Below are 24,616 nucleotides of genomic sequence, written 5' to 3' on the forward strand. Positions count from 1 at the left end.
AAAGCTTATGATTCTATTTCCCCTGATTCTACTCATACCAATAAGATGGGTGTGGTTTCCTTCTAAGAGATAAGGAATATGAGGGACTCAGGTGACTCGTGGAAGAAGTCCAGCAAAGTCTAGAGGGTCATTGTGGCCACTCACCCTTTACAACCGCTGCTTCCAGGCTAGGAGGGAAGAACACCACTCTTGAACTCTCTGGGGTGGGGCAAATCATTAGGCAGCCCTGTGTCCTCCCTCAGTTCCAATCCATGACTGAAATGGGCCAAATTCCAAACAGACTTGTTAGTTCCCATGGGCTCATGAATCCCCAAACTCTTCTCTAGCCATGACAAGGTCACAGAACACATGTACTTATTTCCTCTGTTGAAAATTAGAAGAACAATAGTTCCCACTTTCATCCTGCAGAACAGTCAGACACCTAAGAGGTAACATGACTGGGAAACAAGGGGGCATACCAAATAGGACTGCCTAGCACCCAAAGGCTTTCTGAAAATGGGAGGTTTGTTTCTCCCTTTTCTTTCTTTAACATTTTTTTGTCTTTATTAATTTGTTTGTTTACTTTTAGTTTACAAGATTCAGTTCCACAAACCCTTGAGTTTCAAATTTTCTTCCCCTTCCTCTCCTCTCCCCCCACCATGGCTGCATGCAATCAACTATAGGATCTGCAAATACTTTCACATTAGACATTAGTCAGGTTATAAAGAAGGATTATAACCGATGCAGTGAACAATGGGAAAGAGGAAACAAAACCAAACAAGAAAAAGAAAGAAAGCAGGTAGTTTGCTTCAATCTGCATTCAAACTCTGCAGTTCTTTCTCTGAATTCTACCCTTTTCTTTCTGTGTGGCATCAGGACACATCAGCTTCACTGAGGCCTATTCAATTTACATGCTTTTCTATCCTTGAGAACAATCTAAAATGTTTTCAGGGTTTGCCAAATCAAGAGAACCACGGACACACAACATTCATCCTGCCATGGGATGGGAGGAAAGAAAAAGCCCAATAAATACCAAGCTCTTAATACGTTTTGACTTTAAATTAAACTTTCTTTAATGAAATTAGAAAAAAAGAACCAGACTGTGTATTGCATATCATTTGTGATCACAGTATAAAACACAATATAATCAGTTCAAATGACACTTGAGTATGGACAAAAATATGCAAACCATTGTTTAAGCAAGTTTTTGTAGATTTGTGAGCTGGTGTTTCCGGTCCTTGTTTCTCGTATAGGAAAAAGTCTAGACTTTCTCCCCAAGCGATGTGCATGCCGGGTGTGTCATTAGGAACCTGGCGGATCAGAGGAAGAAGAATGCACTTACCCGGGCCCTGGTTCCCTTCTTCCTCTGTTGTCAGTTGCAAAGCTAAAAAATAGTTCAGATTTTTCTGCGAGTAGCAAGTTGTATATTGCTTATTGTCCCTGCTGGAAAGGCTCAGTCTCTGGGTCACTGACTTCAGTGACAAAGTAATGGCTGCCAAGAGTCTGCAGAACAAAATGCAGAAGGGAAAGTAGACAGAAGGGTCTTGATACCAGGGGTCTTCCTGTGCTGGGACTTCAGGGGAATGCTGGGAGAGTGGGGAGAATGGAAAACACTAAGAAATATTTAAATGTGACAGATGAGTCTCTGCATTTTCACTGTCCCAAGAGACTTTCTTTATAGGGTCAGTTTGTGTTTTTGAAAAACAACAATAACAACAACTTCAGTATGTCTAAAAATTTTGGTTATTTAAGATTCACTCGTGTGAACAAGCCCTAGGCTTTTTCTAGGGAATATATTTATGACCATCACGTTGCTCAAATAAACAGACATAAGCGACGACTTGTCAGCATCAGGGGTTCGAGGACCCCTGGTCATTCCAACTGCTATTGATGGCAGGAACCTCTGGGCCGGGACCCCTACATGGCATCCCAAGAGGGTCCTCACCAACACAGTTCACACTAAAGAGAGAGAAAGAGAGGATGGATAGAGAGACAGAAAAATGATCAGCAAAGTTTATTTTCCAAGATGATGCAAGGTTTTTGGCATGGTGTCCTGGGTCTACCTCCCTCGTAAAAGCTATGGAGGCAGACATTTTGGGGCAGCTCCTAACATTGCAATATCAGCTCTGACCAGCAGCATCAGCTCGTAAGGAAAAGGCACAGGGCACTATTCCCCACAAAGCCTTGTTAATGCTAGTGGCATTGGCCAACCAATCCATTATGTAGTGTTCAACCCTACTAGGGCAGCAAGGTTCCCCTCCCTCTCCGCCTCCCCCCACCCCCATCAATAGCTGGGCGCCCTTCTCTACTAACAAGAAAGGCCTGAGTCATGAAAACCCTGAGTTTTCTCTCAGCAAAATGGTAGACCCCAAAGTGCTCAGAGTGTGCTGGCTATTAACTAGTAAAAGTCCCAATGTCAACTTCTTTATTCTAGAATTGCTGCCTTAGAAGAGCCTGATATCTCTCTCCTTGGAAATTATACCATAAAGAAATGGTGTCTATTTTAGTGTTAGCATGGGGTGAGGGGTGGGGGGGGAAAGGGGAGGACAAAAACTTAATGCTCTTAAAATCCTACAGTTTCTCCCTTTGGTTATCCCTACTCCTGCATCATAAAGGGCGTAAATGTGGGAGCACTTTCCATTCAGGGACAGGCAGACCTGGAATGCCAGGGCCCTGCTACTGTCCTCGGGGAGTATTCTTGCCCTGGGCACTAAAGACTCTCACAGCCCAGAGAGAGCACTCATTATTGCATGAGCAACCCTCTCTATTAGCAGAACAGAGGGAAATCAATGTGGAAACCCACATGATCATGGAGGCTGTAATCAGTGAGAATAGGTAAGGATGAGAATCTGGGGGAGGGGGAAGGGAAGGGTTCATCCTGCCAATTATGAGGAAATGGGAGTATGTGAATGCTCTTCTTCGGGACCTGACTTTATTGCTCAAAACAATTTCTTCTTCTCCAACCCCCCTCCCTCCCCTTTCCTTGGAAGACAGCACTGTGACTGCTCCTTCAGAGTGAGAATGAAAGCAAAGCAGACAGAAATCTAGGCCATGAGTCATCAATGGGCCTCAGAAAACCCCACTGGGATGCTTCAGAAAGGCCATGCCGAGTCTGAGACACTTTGGAAAGTAGGAGAGTGCTGGGGAAAATCTTTTTTAAAAGCAGGGGAAAAAAAGAGCCTCAGGACAAATAACATTTCTTTCTCTCTGCTTTGACCCACTGTCCCAGCCCTGACTGACACAGTCAAGGAAAAGAGACTGGTATTCATTCAGCGGGCTGTTTACGTGAGAATAAATAGATGGGTTTCATTCCTCTTCCTAACCATACGCTCTCCCCTTAACACCCTGTTGAGCTTTCTAAAAAAGACCTGATGGATGAAGAAGGCCATGGGAAAGAATGACTTTTCCGCCTCGTTTCTGATTCCTTTCAGGTAAGACAGTCTTGGCAAAACTATTCACTTTCCTGATGAAGGAGTCAGAGCAGCAAGACTGGAATGTTAGGTTTCTGCAGGTGCTCCCATGGGGCCCACTAGAGCTGCTGCCAAAGTGGCTGCCTAGCGGGCAGAGAGTGCAGGTGGTGGTGGCTTCTTCTGCATGCTAACCTGGGCCCTTGTCATATCTCTGCCACTCCTGCCCTGAGCTGCACTAGGTCAGTCTTGGGGGCCTGCCTCCTTAGCTCATCCTATGGCTTGCTCAAGGGAAAGGAGTAGTCAGAGCTGCCTATGCTAAAATTGGTATTCCCCGCCCCAATCCTCATTTCTTCACAGGCCTACCTTTTGCCACTAGCGAGGGGGGGTTGCTAGATTTTTATTTAGCTTACATTTTAAGGCTGAGGTGGCAAGGTAAGGTGTTTGGTGGGGGTGTCAGGGTCTAGGGTGGCCAGTATTCTAACACTGAATGAACAGAGAGGGAACGAAGAAGCAAAAATGCCTTTTGATTCAACAGGAAACTAGGTTTCCATGTAAAGTGTAGCATAAGCCCCTGAAAATAGGGGGATGATGAAAAAAGCCACAAACCGGCTTTTTTAGCAATAGCGCCATGCTGTCTCCAAGCAGCACTAGAACCTCTCATTCAGGAGATCTTAGCAACAGTGCCTCCAAGTCAACAGCAACCTATCGGAGTGAGCAAGCAAATATTCATCCAAGACAAAGGTCTCTAAATTCTGCCACCCCACTTCTCTCCACAACCCCCTCTCAATAGACAAAAAAATAGAACATGGAGTTTATAAGAGGGTCTAAAAACCGGTAAGAGGAAAAAAAATCAGACAAAGTTCACTGTTTAAAAAGCCCCACTTGGGAAAACGTACACCCTACGAAACAACTGATAATATCCAGAACAGAGCGTCCCTTTAGAAAGTGCCCTTGGAAGAGTCAGTACTGGTAAACATGTCCCGTGCTCTCGGTTCTTAACATGCAGAAAAGAGAGAGCCCGAAGTCCCACCTGAGATTAGAGAGGACTTTTCTTTTGTTAGTGTAAAACACTTCACTCTAAAATGTCACTGTCCTCTTCTCATCCATCTCTCTCCCACAAAGACAGTCCGTCTTTCTCAGGCACGCGCCTAGTCCATTTCCATTGACATGAGGCGCCGTCGTTCTCGTCTCGTTTCCTGGACCTCCTTCTTACAGCACCAGTGAGAGCTGCAGTAGCCTATCAGGCAGGAGATGAGGCCAATAACAGTGGAGAGGCTGATGCCGATTAATAGGGGATACTTGAAGGCATTCAGTACTGTATGGAAAAGGAAGAACAAGGTTAATAAAGCAAACCAAGTCAGTTCTGCTCTTGATGACAATTCATGCAGTAAAAATGGGTGAATATTTTCATAATGACTTGCTTTTAATTAGCCTAATGTCCCTCTCCCAAATTCAATTTGACTCAATCTAAACATTTATCGAGGACTTATTATCTACTATCTCAAATAGTCCTATGACTTAGACAGGGGTATCAGTGCTTCTGTCTTATGTGCAGATGAGAACAGAGGTAAGTGTTTCTCCCTTGTCACCCAAGGGTAAGGAAAATAGGTTAAGAGCCCACAGCAGAATCTAGGCCTGTGTTCCCTTCACCTGACTCTCAAGTGAGAAGTAGGAGGTAAAATAAAATAAAATAAAAACAACTCCTTTAGCCATTTTTTTTTTGGGGGGGGGCTATGAGGGTACCTCATGAGAGGCAGTAAGTGTAATACAGTGGATAGAAAGGCAGACTCAGAGTCAGGAAGAACTGCATTCAAATTATGTCTGTATGACCTTGGGCAATATGCTTAACCACTCTGTGGTTAACTCTCTATGGCAACTCTCTAAGATCATAAATCATGGGAGAGATGGTCTTCTACAACACTGGAAATGGTTTCTTCACTGGGAGTACTCTGTGCTGAGGAAATCATATACCTGATCCAAAAAAAAAAATGAAAGTTACCTTACTTTTATATCACTATATGTGTTCCCAAAATTTGTGAAGAAATCAAATGTTTGTAAGTCAAACATCATCAAAGCTGGCAATATAAATAAGTGTTATGGTGAATGTTATGTTATGAATATGTTATATGTTCTTGCAAAGTGAATCATTACTCTCTGAATATTCTCTATAAAGCTACATTTTCATACATGGAGTTACTTTTAAGCACTTTACACCAAGACTCACATGCAGAGGCAAAATATCAGTAGTCAAGTCATGTAAACTCAACAATGACTGCACAAAACTGAAAGCCGACCTCCCCACCCACCTACACTACAGTCTGAAGGCTGGCAGAAAGGAAATAGGTGGTCAGCCTTCAGTCTAACACTGATTCTAAGACAAGATAAATGTTAAAGGGGTGTCATGGTGAGTCAAATGCAGGGGTGATGGGTCTAGAGTGGGTCCCTCTACACAATGGCCTTCTCTAGAAAAGGACATCTTTTCCTTAGTGGTTTTCCTACTAGACTGAAAGATTCATCAGGGCAGGGAACGCGTGAACTTTGTATCTCCCTCCCACAGCGTCTAGCTCCATGATCCCCACACAGTAGGAACCTGATAAACATCAGCTTAATTAAATAGTTCCTTCCCCCTTCCTATTACATCTGGGAAAGAATCCAAGTTAAGACCAGGAGGGAGCAAATAGGGTATTTACACAGGAGTTCAAAGGGCATGAAGATATCCAACATCTTTCTAATAGGTCTACAATGCTGCTTATTTCTTCTGTAGTTAAGACTATGGCAAAATCAGAGATTCTTAACTCGGTGTTCACAGACCCCTGTGAACAAATTTTTTAAAAATACATTTTTAATAGCCATGTTTTGGCATGAGTTGTTTCCTTTTAAGTCCTACATATTTTATACGTTAAATTAAAGAAAAAACAGTATACTGAGAAGACTTTACCAGATTGTTACAGGGATCTATTATCCAAAAAAACGTTTAATCATTCTTGTTCTAGATAGTAAAAAACATTCACTGGGATAAATTTTTTTATGTTAAGTATTCCCCATGCTTTTGGTTAGAATAAAGCAGACTGAAGGCACTTCATAAACACCAAGAAAAATGAGCATGTGAGGTCCGTACCATCCATCTTGACAGTTACAAAGATGGGCTTGGATTTGATCTCTGTCTCTCTTTGCCAAGATCCTGTGGTTGACTTGATCCATGGTATCACAGCACAAAAGTAGTTGCCAAAATCTTGGTCCTCAGAGCCATGAACCTGTAGAAGGAACTCCATGACACTGATCTTCTCTAGGCTCAGGTCACTCTTCCAGGTTCTCTGGGCCTTGTTCACAACACCTTTCCGATCCAACGAAGACAGAAGCACAGCAGGTTTGTCCAAGGCAAAGGAATGGACAGCAAACCAGGATACATCAAAGGACATGTCATCTAGAATGGATGATCAAATGAGAAAGTATAGTCAGTGCAGTATACAGATCAGGGTCCCTGTACCCAAATCTGAAAAAAAAAAAAAACAGAGGAAGAAAATGACCACGTTATAGAAATGTCCCTATGGCTAACACAGAATATAAAATCAGTCTCCAGACAAGTCATTTTCTCAGCAAACTGTATCAAAAGACAGAGGAAGCCCGATGGCAAGGCAAGGGAAAGAACACTGACTGGCCTTATAGACAGAAAGAACTAAATTCTAATCCTTCCTCAGACACTTACGGGCTGGGTAACCCTGGGAAAGTCACCTAATCTTGCTCAGCTCAGTTTACCTGTCTGCAAAATAGGCACCAGCTACTCATGAGGACTGCATGAGATGATACGTAGAAAAGTGCTTCACAAACTTGGAAGCACTATATAAATCTTAGCCATTAAATGGATTTAAAGCCCACTACTCACTCACGCTTCCCTAAACTTCTTCTTCTTTTTCTTTTAAAGCAACTGGGGTTAAGTAACTTGCTCAAGGCTACACGGCCAGTTATTTCTGGGTGTGGTGCTGAGTATCTGAGCCCGGATTCGATCCCAGGTCATCCCGACTCTGGGGCCGGTGCTCTTATTCACTGAGCCACCTGGCCGCCCCTTTTCCTAAACTTCTTAATGCAAAGCTATGCCATATCCTTTTCAAGTGACAAGTAGGGATAAAAGAGACAGAGAGGGAGTGAGAGACAGACAGACAGACACAGACAGAGACAACCCACTGGACAGTTCTGAATGTCAAACTTCTTTAAGTTTAGGCAGCAGTATTGTTTTTAAAGACAAAACAAGGGCACCTCTGAAACATCAGGTTAAGGAACACAGCTACATACACATTGATTCCAATGATGTAAAATACTTGCTTGAACATAGGAAAACACAGGGAGAGAATTCTGAGAAATGAGACCAGTTTAGAATTCAATGGCTATGCATTCTTTTTTTTCTTCTGGAAAATTGCTTAAGTTTATAATATTTAATAATTTTTTAAAAGTCAGACCAAGGAAATTGGGAATGGTCAAACAGCCCCAGAGAGTAATGTTGCTGAATTGTAAAGTACTTTGCAAAATTAAAGTTCTAACAGAAGCAAACAAATTATCATGGGGCTAAGAGAAATAAAGTCTTTGGGACAAATAATTCTTAGACAATTTGGGAGTACAGCCAACAGTGAGTGGTATGAGGCCTCAGCGTTTTCAGGTTAAAGATGTGCTGCCATTGGCTGGGAACTCAGCCAGCGGCTTTGGGAAGGATTCTAGTCAGGCTGATGGATTTTTTTTTAAAGTACACCCCACCAAGCTGTTTAAATGTCTAATTTTCTAAACAATGAAAGTTAATATGTATTTATTATTAATTTAGCAAAATATAAATAAATATATATAAGTGCAACAGAAAAGACAATGTAACAATACTGATGTTTTTAAGATACTTACATATTAAACAAATACATGGGTAACATGAAAAACAACTTTTTTTAAAATATGAGAATCTCTTTATGGTTCCTTTTACAACTTGCACTGAGACAGAGTGCTGTATTCTGAGTCAAGATGACCTCTGTATGAATCCTACCTCAGATACCCACTATCTGTATGTGACCCTGGGCAAATTCCTTTACCTCTCTCTCAGTCTCAGTTTCCTCATCTGTAAAATGGGGATAATGGCAGCAGCTGCTTCACAGAGTTGTGAGGATCAAGTGTTAACATATGTAATGTTAGTTATTGTTGTTAGTGAAAAGTAACATAAAAATATACCCTCCATCAAAAGAAGGAATGTTATCTTTGATGTAGGGAGAGGCAGCACAATTTTTCCCCATTTCCAATGTTGAGATGTTTTAGCACTATCCTTATCAATGCCACAGGGCCACATAACAAAAAGAATCCCCTAAAAGCCATAGGATGATTGGAAGAAATCTAATCACAATTTGTTTTTAATTAGTCAGCTTCTTCCACCCACATACAAACCAAAAGGGCAAAGTTCCACAGGCGGCTGCCTGAAATATAACAGCCAGTTTGAGCTGTTTACAATTATACTGGAGAAAAAAGCTTTTTATGCAAAGAGCAGTGTGTTTGATTCAATCACAGGCCCACGGAGTCTCAGGGTTGGAGGGACCTCAGAGGTCATCTACTCTAACCCTCACCTGGGCATTCCTCTACAGTACACCCAAGAAAAGGCTAGCCTAGCTCTTCTCAAAGACCTCAGAATCATACACAGGAAGCGCACTAAAAAGACTGAGGCTGGCACATTCCCTTCAGGGTCTTTGTGGGCAAAAACACTACTTCCTTGTTGTTTTAAGAGATTTCTCTTTCATTTTCTAGTGATGAAGACACCTTAACTTGGAATCCAGCCTGGAACACTATCCTGAATCTCTAACACACATGCCATTAGACCATAGCGTGAGTTTGAACAGAGGATGGAAAAGGAAAAAGATATTATGGGGGCAGGGAGGACAAGAAGAAACCTGAATGACATTAGATAATAACAACTCACATTTTTGTAGTGCTCTAAAGTTTACAAAACAGAGCTCACATATTTTAAGAGTTCTGACATGGCGGAAAATAATTTGCCATTGATTTAGGGGTCCAATGACTCATATCACTCATCACACATCTTTTCTACCCAATAGAGTTGTATCTGGACATGCCAGCCTGAATCAAGTCAACAAGCATTTATTATGTACCAAATGTATTCCAGGTACTGTGCTGGATAAGGACTAGACTGTGGTGACCTACTATAGGGGTCAGGGGAACAAATACCTGAGAGGCCCCATAGGATAATACGGGAAAAAAAAGTTAAGAAAAGAATCCAGGCGTCTGGCCATATTTCTACCATACCTTTCCACATGTTCTACATGGATATCATTTCATTTTTCCTCTTTAAAGTGTCATAATTACTGGAAATTGGAGGTGCTTCGAGGAGGGAATTACGAAGGAAAGACTATGAAGATGATGAGTGGAATTTGGACCTTTGTCAGAAGGCTGGAGGGTCAAAGACTATCACAGAGAAGGATGGGAACAGAAGGGCCCACACAGCCTCTGGAGCTCAATAACACCCACTCACTGTCTCAGGTACTTTCTGGCATTCAGGAGGAAAACAGATTCTTGGCTTCATGGACTGGTGATGGGGATCAATAGCTGCCATCAGCAAGCGCAGTCTTGGTGATTCTGCCATCACAACAGCTCTTCCATTTGTCCCCTTCTTTCTACTCGTAACACCACGATCCTCATTCATTTCCTCATTATTTTGAATATTAGGAAGTAAGATCTTCCTAATGGAACTCCTAGATTCTACTTCCTCCCCCGCCCAATCCATCTGCCACAAAGCTGACCAAAGAAGCTTTCTAGAGCACAAATAGGATGTCACTCCTTTGCCCAAGAAACCTCAACAATTTCCTATTGCCTCTAGGTTAAAGTGCAAACTCCTCAGCTTGATATTCGAAGCCCTTCTGAACTGAGCTCCAACAACCTTTCCAAGTCTGTGTCCCATTACTCTCCTCCATACACTCTACATTCCATTGCAGACAGCCAAGTTTGCATCTCTTACCTCTGTGTCTTTACATATGCTACCCCCAATTCCTGGAATATATTCCTCTCTCACCTCTACCACTCAGAATGCCTTTGTTGTTGTTCAGTCACTTTAGTCACGTCTGGTGCTTCATGACCCCATTCAAGTTTTTCTTGGCAGAGAAACTGGAGTGGTTTGCCATTTTCTTCTCCAATTCACTTTACAGATAAGGAAGCTAAGGCAAACAGTGTTAAGTGATTTGTCCAGGGTTACACGACTTGTGTCTGAGGCTGGATTTGAACTCAGGCCTTCCTAACTCCAGGCCTGGTGCTCTATCCACTGCACCACTTGGTTATCCCCCTAGAATGTCTAGTTTCCTGCATAATTCAGTTCATGTGCCATCTGCTATGAAAGGTCTTAGCCCACTCCTTCCATCTCAGTCCCTACCCCTGCTGCTAATGTTCCTTCCAGCACTTGCCCCATTACCTTGTATTTATTTTGTATGTTTTTATCCTGATAGAATGTAGTAAGCCATGTAAAGACAGGGAATTTTCATTTTTGTCATTTATATCAATAGTACCTGGAACATAGTAGGCACTTTAATAGATGCTTGTGCAGTAAAGTCTTTTCTGATTCCCTTTATTGTTGGTCCTTAATTCTTCAAATATTTATCTTTTTACATATTCTATATCACCAGAAGATTCCCTCCTTGAGGGAAGGATCTATTTTTTTCATTATGTCTTCATATTCCCAGCGCTTACTACAGTAAACTGCACATAGTAGGCATTTAATAAATGCCTATTGAACTGGAATGGAATTAACAAGTAGCAGTGCAGATAGGTTAAGAAGGCATTTTGTCTGCCTACTTTATACAACAATTGAGAAGGCCACTATTTTCCCTGGGGCATTTATTTAAGACCTAAATGAGAAACTCCCGAGTCTTGTCAAAACTGAAGAATGTTACCAAAGATGGCTATTTATCTGGAGAGAAATTGCAGCTCAAGGAGGAACTTAGATATGGCTCAGGGAGGCCATGGAGAAGAAGTAAGTGCCCATTAGACTACAAAGTATTTATAACAGCACTTTTTCTGATAGCAAAGAATTGGGAAACAAAGTTACAGAATGGCTAAACCAATTGTGGTACATGAATGTAATGGAATATTCCTGTGCTTTCAGAAATCACAGGGCTGATAAATCCAGAGAAGTGTGGAGTTTTACACAATCTGATGAGACTGAAGCAAGCAGGGCCAAGGAAGTAACATACACAATGGTGCCAACAATATAGATAGAAAGAACCATCACAAAACAATCAACAGCAAATGCTGAAACATTACAAAGAACAAGGACTCCAAAGATCAGATAAAAGAAGGCCCTTCCACTACTTCACTTCTTTTATTTTCAGACTTTTGCAGAGTATTGATCAGCTTTGCTGATATTTTTCTCTTCTTCTTTTAAAATATTATTGTCATATAGGATGCCTCTCAGGGAAGGGAAGGGGAGGGATACTGGGACAGCTTCTGGTGATGTAAAAAAGCAAAAGATCAATAAAAAATTATTTCTTTTGGGAAAAAAAAACTTAGAAAGCATTGACAGAAATCATGAATTCCTGGGTTAAAAAAATCAACTAAAACCTTAGGGGTGGGGAATCTGTGACCTCTGAACTTCACAGAACAAATCCTGAAAAGGAGAACTTGTTCTGTGAAGTTTGGATTCACTCAAAGGACAGCACTTGGTCACATGTGGCCTTGAGGCCTCAAGTTTCCCACCCCTGTTTTAGAGGCATGGAGTGTTTTTTTCATCATCATTGTCAACTGAATATGGGGGCTTCACATACTTTCTTCACTTACTATATTCTTATTTTGTTTTTTCTTTTGATATGTTTATTCTCTCACAACTATGACTAACATGGAACTATGTTTTACATGGTAACACACATATAACCTATATCAAATAGCTTACCATTTTCAGAAAAGGTAAGGGGAGGAAGGGTGGGAGAAAAATTTGGAACTCAAAATCTTGTAAAAATGAACGCTAAAAATTGTCTTGACATGTAATTGGGAAACACACTATTTAAAAAAAGAATATGGGGGCTTCAGATGAGATATCAGATCTTAGATATGAACAAATGATTAAAATAATGGTATCTGAGAACACTGTTTAGATGCCTGAACCACAGCTTAAAATACAGGAATAATGGGTTCTTGGCCAGCAACAGATTCACCTAAGAAGTCATGGTAAAAAATAAATTTCCTTGGAGTGGTCTTATGAATCTAATCCAAAAGACTTAAAACTGAAAAGAGATGGGTAGAGAGAATATATCTTTCAAGACAGGCAACACAGAGAACAATAGGTACCACACAGGAAGAAAATTAGCAATAGGGAGGACCAATGATTTATAGGAGATGGTATCAAAGAAGAGAGTTTGTAAGAAGCCCCATGACCTTGGGTACCTATGTGTAATAAACAAGGTTAACTGGAAATCCTACTGTAAGAAATAGCTTCATGCCAAGACTTGGTAGGACGGGACTCCTAATTGTTGCTGGAGAAAAGATTTGATTGTATATTAAGAAGATATCCTAATTGAAGGAAATCCAGAAGTCTGACCAAAGGAAGAAACAGATAAGGAGCTCAGGAAAAAGATCATAGGAGTTAAACCTCTCAGGGACCTTAGGGCTTTTCTGGTTTAATTTAACCCAATACTCATTAAGAGCCAACTACATATAAGGCACTTTGCTAGATGCTGAGGAGACAAAGACCAAATTATCAATAGTCCGTACTCTAAAGATTAAATTCCTCTAAATTTCATTTAGTCCAAACCACTTTACATATAAGAAAAGTGAGGCCTGGCGTACTTAATAATTTTTCAGTTTCTTTCAGTTAGATATCTGTACCATTCCACTAAAACAGAACTGAGATCACCAATGATTTCCCAATGTCCAAGTTCCTTTTTTTTTCATTCTTCACCTTCTTTTGACTGTTCTACAGTATTTAATCCTCTAGGCCAAAGCTTCCCCTTCTTATTGGATACTCTCTTCATCCTACCATACTTACTTAATTCTGTTCCTTGGTTCATAGACCTAGCATGGAGGCAAGAGAGTGCAGTGACAGGAGACATCTAGGTTTGGGGAGAGTAGATTTCAAAAGGCTGAGAGAAAAGGTAGGTAGGCTTCTGGCCTAAAATTCTACAAGGGAATTTAGCCCAAAATTTATAGAAAGCTCTCATGAAAGAAATTTTGAAATTACAAACAAAAACATTTCCAAAGAGGAGAAAAAAATGAGAAGCTGTTTAAGGAGACAGAGGCAGATAGATACAGAGCTCATCATCTAACTTAGATTTTAAAATGGCATACACAGAAGAAAGAAACCAGGGCAGGTAACTGAGAGTGAATACAAAAGCAAGCCCTAGACCTAGAAGAATAGTGTCAGGAGTGCTAAAAAAAATCAGAACTAGAAGGCTAGTGATGAATGCTAAAGACAGCAAAAATGATTTTTTAAAAAGCTATACTGGGAAAAAGAAGAGGATCAAAGAAAGAAATGCTGCTGTAGGGTAGATGATATAATGAAAATAGATGATGGAGAGTAGAGAGTTCACCTCTTATTTTGGTTCTGTTTTCTCGGCCAAGGAGAATGATCTTTAGAATGGCAAGAACAGAATGAAGCAAGTTAACAATGATGTGAAAAACACAATGTAAGTAAGGAAGTAGTAGGCCAGTGCCTAGATGTCTTTGATGAGTTCCAAACACCAGGCCCAGATTACATCACACATTACATCACACTTAAAGAACTGGCAGATGTGATTGCCAAACCCTTATTAAATGTTTTTTTTTTTTAAAGAATGGGAAAGGAACTGAAAGATTACAGATGGACAAATGTACTGATTTTTAAAAAGAGAAGAAAGTGGAGTCTTCAAAGTTTAGGCCAGTAAGTTTGATTTCAATTCTTGGCAAAATTTGAGAAAGCATTATAGAAGGATGGCATGTAATGATCTAGAAAAGGAAACATTGATCATCACCAAAAGCCAATGCTATTTCATTAAGGATAGATCATATCAGACTCAGTTTACTGCCTTTTTTGAGAGGGTCTATATAGACTATTAGGGAATATTATATAATTTACCTAAATTTTAGCAAAGTGTCTGACAATATGTTAAATTAAAAAAAAATTAGATTTTAATGCCGCATTAGGAGATGAATAGTGACCAGAACATGGGAGCTGACAAGCCCACTGTACTCTCTATCCTGGTTAAATCATATATAGAGTGCTTTTTTCAGTTCAATTTTAGGAATAATGCTGATAAGCTGGAGATCACCCAGAAGACAGGAACCAAGATGAAGATTGGTGATCAGATCACACAAGTAGTGATTGAAAGAATTGGGGAAATTTAGCCTGGAGAAGAGATTTGGGGGAGGACGTGGTAGGGACCCACATGGGTTGGGGTACATAGTCTGTAGGGTCCTTTCTAATCCTATGATTTTGCTTAAAATAGGTTTTAGTGAAAATTAATGTTTAGTTAAAATTGAGGTAGGCAACTGAAAAAAAAATTTCCTTTCTACTTTTCCCTTCATCTCTACTCCCCCATTATGCCATGAGAACCACCATTTTTCTTTGTGCTCTTTTATTGCTGGCCTTCAGTGACAGTAATGGTAGCTTACACCCAAGGAACAGGGCCATAGCTTATTTCTGTGAATAGTATTTATCAACTAGTGAAACTAAGGCAGATGTCATTTCATTCTTATTTCCTATGAATTCTTCCCTTCCTCATCATCTCAAAGTTCAGTTCTCTAATTTTCCCCACCATGCATCCCTCCATGACAACTTTTAGAAGTAGAAAGAGTTCTATGCTTGTCCTCGAAAGGCTTGGGTTTGAAGCTTGGCTCTCCCCATTACTGCCAATATGCCTTCTGTGGTCCTCAACTTATCCATTTGATAATGAAAATTTAGACAAGATGACCCCTAAGGTTCTCTTAAATTCTAAATAGTATGATCATGTGAGCTGATTGGTTTTAGTATCAGTAAATCATTATTTGACTCGTTCCCTCCCCCATACATCTTTACTCAGATTCTCAACAAGTTTTCCCCTATGAGATGGCCCCAGACCCTCCTCTGCTCATCAGAGTTCGGCCTTATCTAATCTTGTTTTCACACAGAGACATGCACTGTTTCCGTTCCGTGCTGTTCATTTCTGGCCTGCTTCATGTCTTAATCATTCATCATCCTTGAATACCAGAAGGAAAGCACTTCCAGCTCCTTTCCTAGACAATCCTTCAATCCTACGCTTGCAATTTCCTTCTACTTCAAGTGTCTTAGCAGTCACTGTTTCCCCAACCATCTTCCCCTCAAAGCCTAATCTATTGAAAACTATAGCTATACTTTCTACAGGGCTGGAAAGTATGGAAATATTCAGTACTACCAAGGAAAAGAGTGGGGAAATGGAAAAGAAAGGCATGCTATAGAAATTAGCCATTAGGTTTGTTTGTTGTTCAGTCTTTTCAGTCATGTCTGACTCTTCATGACCTCAAATTGGGGTTTTCGTGACAAAGATGATGGAGTGGTTTGTCATTTCCTTCTCCAGCTCATTCTACAGATGAGGAAATTGAGGTAAACAGGGTTAAGTGACTTGCTCAGGGTGACACAGTTTATAAGTGTCTGAGGCCAGATTTGAACTCAGGAAAATGAGCCTTCCTGATTTCAGGCCCTGTACCCTATCCACTGCACCACCTAAATGCCCCATCATTAGGTCTCTCTCCTTCCAAAGTTTTCTCTGGGGTCATATATATAAGTAATGAGATGACAGTGTCTCATTAGACCTCATATGGAGTATTGTGTTCAGTTCTGGGAAGGACAGTGATAAGTTGGATAATGTCCAAAGGAGAGCAACCAAGATGGTACACCTGAAGGGTTGTTAATGAGAGAAGGATGGGATCTGTTCTGTTTGATACTAGAGAGTATAACCAGGAGCGATGGGTAAAAGTTGCAAAGAGAACAATTTAAGCTTGATACCAGCAAAAAAACTTCCTTACAACTGGTGCCGTCCAAAAGTGGAATGGACGGAATAAAGAAACAAGTTCCTCAATCTTGGAGACCTTCAAGTTGAAGCTGGATGACTAATTATCAGTGTTAGAGTGCAGACTCCTTTTGTATCTGGGTTGGACTCCATGGTGGTGAGATACTTTCCAACCCTCAAATTCTGTGATTAGCTGAATATAACATCTCTTCCAAGTCTACATCTATCTCCTCTCTACTGCAAGGGGAAGGTCAATAGCAGGAAAACCCTGGAATAGGAAAGGGGCAGATCTGCTGGGTCACTTCCAGTTGTCCTAATCTATATCTGGCCACTGGACCCAGATGGCTTAGGAGGAGAAAGTGAGGCTGGTGACTTTGTGCAGCTCTTCCTCATTTAAAGCCACTTCACTTGCAAGTCATGGCATCATCTTCCTGATGTCATGGTTCTCTTTGAAAATGAAGGACAAACCCCATGCACGATCAAAGACTGAACTCCAGACCCTGAGAACTTGGGCCCTGATTGGTGAATTTTCATTCCATTTTCTCCAATCCCAAGCCCCACTTCCAGGCTGTCTCCAAGTCATGCTATCTCACACGCGGCCTCCATCTACCTTCCCTCCTTTCCAATATAGACTCGCTCATATGTGCTGTCTTCATTTTAGAATTCCTTGTGGGCAAGGTTTGCCTTGCTTTCATGTATTTGTATTTCTAGCACTTAATAAATGCTTTATTCAGTCATTTACTTCTTAGGTATTTTGTATTTACTTATTATTGTTTTGGTTCCCCAAGACAGGGACTATCTTGCTTTATTATATCTGTATCCCTAATATAAGCTACTGGCAAATAATAAGTGAGAAGTATGTGTGTATGTATGCACATAAACACAAATGTATCTTTATATGTATTTATGCTCATATATTTTTTCTTTCATCTTATACATCCTAATATTTATTTCTTGGTTTTCCTCTCTGAAGGCAGGGACGATTTCTTTTCTGTCTTTGTCTCCCCAGCACCTAGTCTATTGTTTGACACATAATAGGTGCTTAATAAAAGTTAACTGAATAAAATATATACATGAAAAGAAATACAAGGATACTTCTCTTCTTCCCCCAATAAAACAAAGAGGAAAAATCGGCAAATACCTGGGTCGAGGGTTGCTCCTTCCAGGGAGATGATGCAGAACAGTTTAATCAGATCGCCTCGATATACTGTTGGCGTGTCAGAATGCACTGAGACGTTAAATATGGGCCCTGGAAGAAAATAATTGTGATCACATTATTCCTATTGCCTTTGTTCAAAATTTAACTCCAACTCATATCAATTCTTACATGAGTTTAAAAACACACAGCTTCTTCTCACTTAGAACTAGTCTGGGAATATCTGCTAAAAGATCTTTTCTACATTCAGATACCAACAGCTTAACTCTGCCAAATGAATTGCATATGAAAATCAAGAGTAATTTTTTTCCCTTTTCTTTTCCTTTCTGTGATGCCAAATGAAGCATGCTCATTTGTAGGCCCAGTGGAAGGTCCCTGGCTTATTGTTATGGGTAGGGTTCACTACTGGGTAATAAATGTGACCATCTTAGTCAAATGATGGCTGCTGGATATCCTCTTTAGAATTCTACCTTTAGAAGAACTGAAACTGTCCCATAAGTCTTTCTGAGAACCCCTCCCCCCACCAAATACAGAGGGTAATGATGTAGTTCTTTGAAAAGGGGACTGAGTACGTTCCATCTCATTGGATCCTTAAGAGGCAGATCACACATCTAGAGACAAAGATAAATACAAATACAAATTAATTCCGGGTGGGCAACAACGTTCTCTATAATTTTTGTAGTTGTGAGCTGATGACAATGTTACAAAAGCAACCCATACAAAGCAGAGCTTAGCACAGTAATTAAATAATATTTTAAGGGGAAAATTAATCTGACATATACTTAATGATAAGTGTAAGTGTTATTGTTCTACACAGTAATTAGGTGTCCATGGCAAACCATTCCCATAAATGAAAATGAATGATAGGATGGCAGATTTAGAGTGGGAAAGGCCCACAGAGGTCATTTAGGCCCATGTTTTCATTTTACAGATGAAGAAACTTAGGCCTACGGATGTTAAGTGACTCACCCATCTTCACACTGGAAATAAGCCAAGAGTCAAACCTGGGTCATTTCATTCCAACTCCATACCCTTTCCATTGTTAGTTCAGTTATGGTCATTATCATTGTTCAGTTATGTCTGACTCTTTGTGATCCCGAAAGGGGTAAGGTAAAGATACTGGAGTGGTTTGCCATTTCTTTCTTCAGTGGATTAAGGCAAACAGAGGTTAAGTGACTTGCTCAGGGTCACAAAGCTAGTGAGTGTCTGAGGCTGGATTTGAACCCAGGTCTTCCTGACTTCAGGCTCAGAGATCTATCCACTGAGCCACCTAGCTGTCTCTACTCTTCCACGGCACTGATTCAAATTAAGCATTTATAAAGTTAGTTATGGGAAAGGGGTAGTCTTAGACAAGAGGGTAATATTGTGGCCTCTAGCTTCAATCTCCATCAGACCAATTGACTGCGTTCCCTCTGGTTCTAATTTAAGGAAATATTGAAGTCTAAAATTAAAACCCCATTTCTCCCCAGTTCAGGACCTCACTGGCTCTCCTGGGGGCTCCCATTACCTGGGAATGGGCATACATATCAGCTAGGGTTTCCAAGGCTGTAAAGAGGCACTGTCCAGGCCTCCAAGAAGTAAAGAAAATAGCCCATAGCTATAGACTGTGAATTCTTGGGTTTATCAAATGATGCCAATGAAAAATAACTTTTTCTCCTCTGAAGAGACAAAGAGAGAAATAAAGCTGGCCCATATTCAGAAGCTGCCAGCTAAGGCAGAGGTCAAGGAAAGAAAGTTACCCTTCTTTGCCAAAGCCCCCGAAAAAAGTATAAAAAAGTCTATATGGGCAGGGTATTTTGTAATGATACCATTTAATCCCATTTCAATCATATTGCTTTCTAATGAATATTAAGGGAATGGGAATTTTGATGGGGAGAGTAATTCAGGAATAGGACAGGCAATTCTGAATAGGATTCTGGGCTTGGGCTGCATAAATGCTCTGAGTTATAGGAAGGGTAAGGGAGGGTGGCCCAGGAGGTAAGATAGTCACAGAAAGCAAAGTGCCAAAGACAAATTTCATCTCTAGATTTGCCTTGGGCCAGCCCTACTCCCTCCCTTCCTGAGTTATTTGACTCTTTTTCGATCTTGGTTTTCCTCTTTTTTGCTCCACAGAAGTGAGTTGAGAGGGGGGTGGCTAGGTGGCGCAGTGAGTAAAGAGCTGGCCCCAGAGTCAGGAGGACCCGAGTTCCGGCCTCAGACACTTAACACCCACACAGAAAAACTAGCCGTGTAACCTTGGGCAAGTGTAATGGGAATGCAGATTTGGAAGATCTTCCCTGCCCCTAGGCTAAAGTGCACCTGAAGCCTGGGGTGGGAGGCTTGTTTTTCAGTAGATACTTCTTGATTGACCAGTGAGTCAATAAGGTTGTTACATTCTCTGAGCCAGAAGAAGGCTATATAAGCCCTGATGTGTAGCTTTGTTTTGGGACTCACTTTGAGAAGTGTTCTGTGATTTGATCTGAATTCTGGGAAGCCGTTGTTGAGAGTCCCCCGGCTTTGAAAAGCCCAGATGTTGAAACCCAGATGTTGTTTGGTATGGATGTAATGGTTGCACAGTTTGGAAAGATGTGTACTTGATCTGTTTCTGTCTTGATAATTCTGTCTGTATACTTTGAAGTTCGGGGTGCTGACCTTTTCCCCTGAACAAGGTAAACGATATATGTCTGACTGATTAAAAAAAGCTTGTTAACCCGTTTTGAGTTGCTTTCCTTTATCAAAGCAGATCCAAGAACTTATGCTGGCAGCAAACCCTGAAGACGCTTGGGGTGCTTGCTGCTACAGCAAGTTACTTAACCCCAATTGCCCTCCAAAAGGCAAAAAAAAAAGTTTTGAGTTAAGAGAACCAAACTGACCCACTAATGCTCAACCATGCGTTTCAAAGCTGTGTAGGGAGGTATCTTAGTCAAAACTTAGCAGAAACAGGGGAGAAAATGATCACAATTTTTTGTCGTTCAGTCATTTTAGTCATGTCTGATTCTTCATGACCCCATTTGGGGTTTTCTTGGCAAAGATACTGGAGTGGTTTGCCATTTCCTTCTCTAGCTCATTTGACTGATAAGGAAACTGAGGCAAACACGGTTAAATAATTTGTCCAGGGTCACACAGCTAGTAAATGTCTGAGGCCAGATCTTCCAGATTTCCTTAGGAAACTGTATTTGTGCCTGTGTTTCTCATTCTCCCTGTTAGTCATGGTGCAAGATAACGTTTCCATCACAATACTGACACTAGGGACAAGATTTTGGTGGGTGGGGTGCCTTACTACGTATGGCAAATTATGTGTGGTAGCAATTTACCTGTAATGAAGACAATACTGTTAGCACAGGTCTTTAACTTAAGCTTTGAAATACTTTCACTATACTGAATTTTTGTAGCAATGGTATTTCCTGAATTGGAACTTGACCAAGTAACTTAGAGGATAATGAAGAAAAAGTTTGAAGGGGTATTAGAGCTCATGTAGTTTTATAGATAAGAAAACTGAGGCCTAGGGAGTTAAAACGCCTTGCCCTGAGTTAAACAGAGAGTGAGCCCAGATCCAAACCTAGGTTCTCTGACTCTGGGGTCTGTGCTCCTTCTACTATTTTACACTAATTTCCTAGATGGGAAAGAGGGTCCTGGACCAAAGTTCTAGTCCAAGGCTCCCTCTTTGAGCCTCAACTTCCTAATCTCTAAAATTCCAGCAGTGGAATCGATAATCCCAGAGACAGATCCTTTCCAATTCTGACATTATGTTCCTAAGAGTTTAAGTGACATGTGAGTCAAGTTCCTAGAGGTCTCTCAGCATTTGACCACACTGCCTTTCCAAATACTATCCAAGTTCAACCCTCGTCACCTCTGACGTGAACTTCTGGCAATATAGTCATTGACAGAACTTCTCAATGCCCCTATTTCTAGGCTGTCCCCCCTCCCATCCTTTCCCCAAACAGCTACCAAATAAATCTTCCCGAAGCAACTCTAGTCCCAGAGTCTAACCATTTCACTCCTGCTTGGAAATCTTCAATAACTTCCTCTTCCTCGAGGATAAAATATCAACTCTTCAGCCTGGCACATAGGGGTTTTCACAGCCTACTTTCCATCTACCTTTCCAGACTCGTTTCACAGTATCTCCCTTCACATACTCTGTTCCAGACAAGTCTGCCCACGGACTATTCCCTAAACTTGACACTCCATCTATTTTCTCCCAATTTCTGCACAAACAGAGGTTGCCCCCTCTGTAGGACACACTCTCTTTACATCTCCACCTATTAGCAATCTCTAGTTTCTTTTCAAGGTTCAACCCAGGTACACCAGTCTTTTCTGATCCCCCTGTTAGTGATCTCCTTCTTTTCAAATTGTATTCTATTAATTTTGTTGTGTATTTTTTTTTTAGCAATTGGGGTTAAGTAACTTGCTTAAGGTTACACGGCCAGTTATTTCTGGGTGTGGTGCTAAGTATCAGGGTCTGGATTCGATCCCAGGTCATCCCGACTCTGGGGCCGGTGCTCTTACTCACTGTGCTACCTGGCTGCCCCGTGTACTTGTTATGTACCCCACTGGAATGTACTCTCCTTGGACAGGGGGTAGGGGAAAGAGTGTTTCTTTACTGTCTTTGAATCCTCAGGACCAAGTATAGTGCCTTTGGACACGATGCTTACAAATGTCTGCTGAATTGAACAAGCAGCAGAGATATGAAAGAAGACGACTTTTGATCACATTAATATAGATTCCACTCCCCACCAATACCCCGAGTCATTAAAAATAAAAGCAAAGTATTAACCAGTGGAAAAGCACCAGAGGGAATACCCAAAGAAAAATGAGATGGGGCCAGAGAAAGAGAGGGAAATTAGTCACCTGGGAGAGATGCATTATAAACCATAGCTCAAGGCTTGCTGCACACTTAAGTGATAGCACTTTTGTTATCAGGATGTACTGTCTGGAGCCACGGCCTTCTAGGGAGCACTTGATTTTGGTGGTAACTTACTTTAAGTGAAATAAGGGAATCTTCCTCAAGACTGAACAAACAATTCCAAAGGTTTAGTAAGAAGGAAAAGGAGCTGGTGGTTCATTTCAGCCCAGAAGCTACAGACAACATTGACAAGCATCACATGACCTTCTCTCTTGGGATTTGGGAAATTTAAGAGTATTTCCTACAAGTAATTAATTGTTGAATAGTTAGTTTAGAAAATATAAAGGAATAAATGAAGAGTCATCATGGAGATGACTTCTAATTAGGGGTCAAGATGGCAGTCACAAGAAACATTAGTAGAAGTGGCCTGCACCTCATTAAGAATATCACTTTTCCCCCCTGCATCCCAGGACTTGGGAAAAATGGAGTAAGAGTTTTCAGTGGCAGGGAGGCTAGGTGGCGCAGTGAGTAAAGCGTTGGCCCCAGAGTCAGGAGGACCCAAGTTCGGTTCCGGCCTCAGACACTTAACACCCACACAAAAAAAATTAGCCATGTAACCTTGGGCAAGTCACTTAACCCCAATTGTTCTCCAAAAGGCAAAAAAAAATAAGAGTTTTCAGTGGCCCAAGCTTATAACGGTAAGGCAGCAATTTGAAACTTGTGATGAACTGGCCTCACTTTTCCCTGTGCAGGGTTATTAAGCTATTAAAGTTAAGAACTATACTTCGGCTTTTGAGACCCACATATTTTTTTAAATCACTATTACTCATTGCTGTTCTTAGCAAAGATAGACAGACAGACACTCCACCTCCACACAGCTGCCCTGGGTGCTCTGCCAAGCATACAAGCATGGAGGGAGTTGTTTGCCAAGCCAGATGCAATGCCAATGGAATGAAGATGAAACTGTCTTCCCCTGTATGGAAATACTGCTTTGATTTTGGTGGGGAGGGGAGTGGGTTGGGGGAAGTCTGCACCTGTCATTTCATCACCATAGGGATTCCTTCCACGAATTCTAAGCAGCCACTCACCTGTAACTTAGTCTTACAAAACTGCCTGTGACTGAGATAGGGGAAACACTTTGCCTATGTCCTAGAGCTGTTATTGTATTAAAGGCAGGATCTGAATGCAGGTCTTCTTGATTCCAAAGTCAGTTGGAATTCTAAAATTTAGGCAGTGGAACTGACAGATCCTTTCCAATTCCTATGCCCTACTGCCTTGATAAGTCAGACTAATAAAAGTTATAGTACATTTCTGCACCAGACTCCCCATCCCAAGCTTAACTACTATGTAACCTTTGGCCAAAACAAAATTATTTTTTCTCTCAGCCTGAGTTTCCTCTTCTGTAAAATGAGGGGGTTGGCTTAGATTACTTCTAAGGTGACAACTGAGCTCCACAATTCTACTTTTCTATGACTACCTCAATTCCATACCAACCTGTGGTTTGGAAGTCTATCTGAATTGGATTAGATAAACTGGTCCCTGCTTCTCTCCACAGGTTGCCTCCTGCAGGGGACCAGGCTGTTACCACACAACGGTACAGCCCAGCATCGGACACCTGAGTCTGGTACATTCGATAGCGGAATTCATCTTCTTGGACCTTTTCCAGCACTACTCCATCAGCCCGGGCCTCATCAGTCCAATTCTCCAGCTTCACCACCGAATCCTGGTCTAAGGAGATGATGTGTTTGGTCTCATTGGGGCTGAAGGGGTCTGCCGCAGGCTTCTCAGCTGTGACGAGGACTGAATACCGAGGAGTCTTTATGTGTTCAGAGGAAACCTTGCAAGTCATCTCAAAAGTATTTCCTGCAGCAAAGAAAGGCTTTGCCTTCCTTGCCTTCACGAGGAGCACAGAATCTGAAATGAAGCATCAAAAGAAATTAATTACAGAAGGGACTTAGGAAAGTCGGATTCTTTGCTCCCAGACATCTATCAAAGAAGCGCTCGCTCATTTGAACACTGTCCTAGACATGCACTTGCTACCCAAAGCTGGTGAGTCAAGGAGGAAAAAAAATGTGGATTGGAGGACAAGTTGAAAATCACTAATGAGGCAGGATGAGGTCTAACCACAGAGGGGTGGGGAGAGACCAGTTAGGGAAAATTTGGTTCTGGGCCATTGGAAGAGGATTAGAGGGTGACCTAGGGAAAGTCTAGGCAGGCTCCTCCTGTCCCTAACAGGGTATGGGGGAAAGTATAGGGAGGCTCCTCCTGTCCCTAACAGGGTATGGGGGAAAGT

At 41.3% G+C, this 24,616-nt stretch overlaps 1 protein-coding gene across 2 annotated transcripts in view; it reads right to left on the bottom strand.

Moving 5' to 3' along the window:
- Positions 1-1,027: 1,027 nt before the first annotated feature.
- Positions 1,028-24,616, bottom strand: part of PTGFRN (prostaglandin F2 receptor inhibitor) — an 84,993-nt gene continuing 61,404 nt past the window's right edge. For both annotated transcript variants that reach the window (XM_069090248.1, XM_069090247.1), the window contains 4 exons: positions 23,818-24,237; positions 17,487-17,594; positions 6,508-6,813; positions 1,028-4,704 (listed from right to left, as the gene is read on the bottom strand). In XM_069090248.1, the coding sequence (XP_068946349.1) occupies positions 4,538-4,704; positions 6,508-6,813; positions 17,487-17,594; positions 23,818-24,237 (1,001 nt within the window). In that variant the 3' untranslated portion in view covers positions 1,028-4,537. The remainder of the gene's footprint in view (positions 4,705-6,507; positions 6,814-17,486; positions 17,595-23,817; positions 24,238-24,616) is intronic.

Source organism: Petaurus breviceps, unplaced genomic scaffold, assembly GCF_028583685.1.
Source record: "Petaurus breviceps papuanus isolate PSGF00001 unplaced genomic scaffold, PetGlider_PUasm1.0 186, whole genome shotgun sequence".
NCBI classification, from domain to species: domain Eukaryota; kingdom Metazoa; phylum Chordata; class Mammalia; order Diprotodontia; family Petauridae; genus Petaurus; species Petaurus breviceps.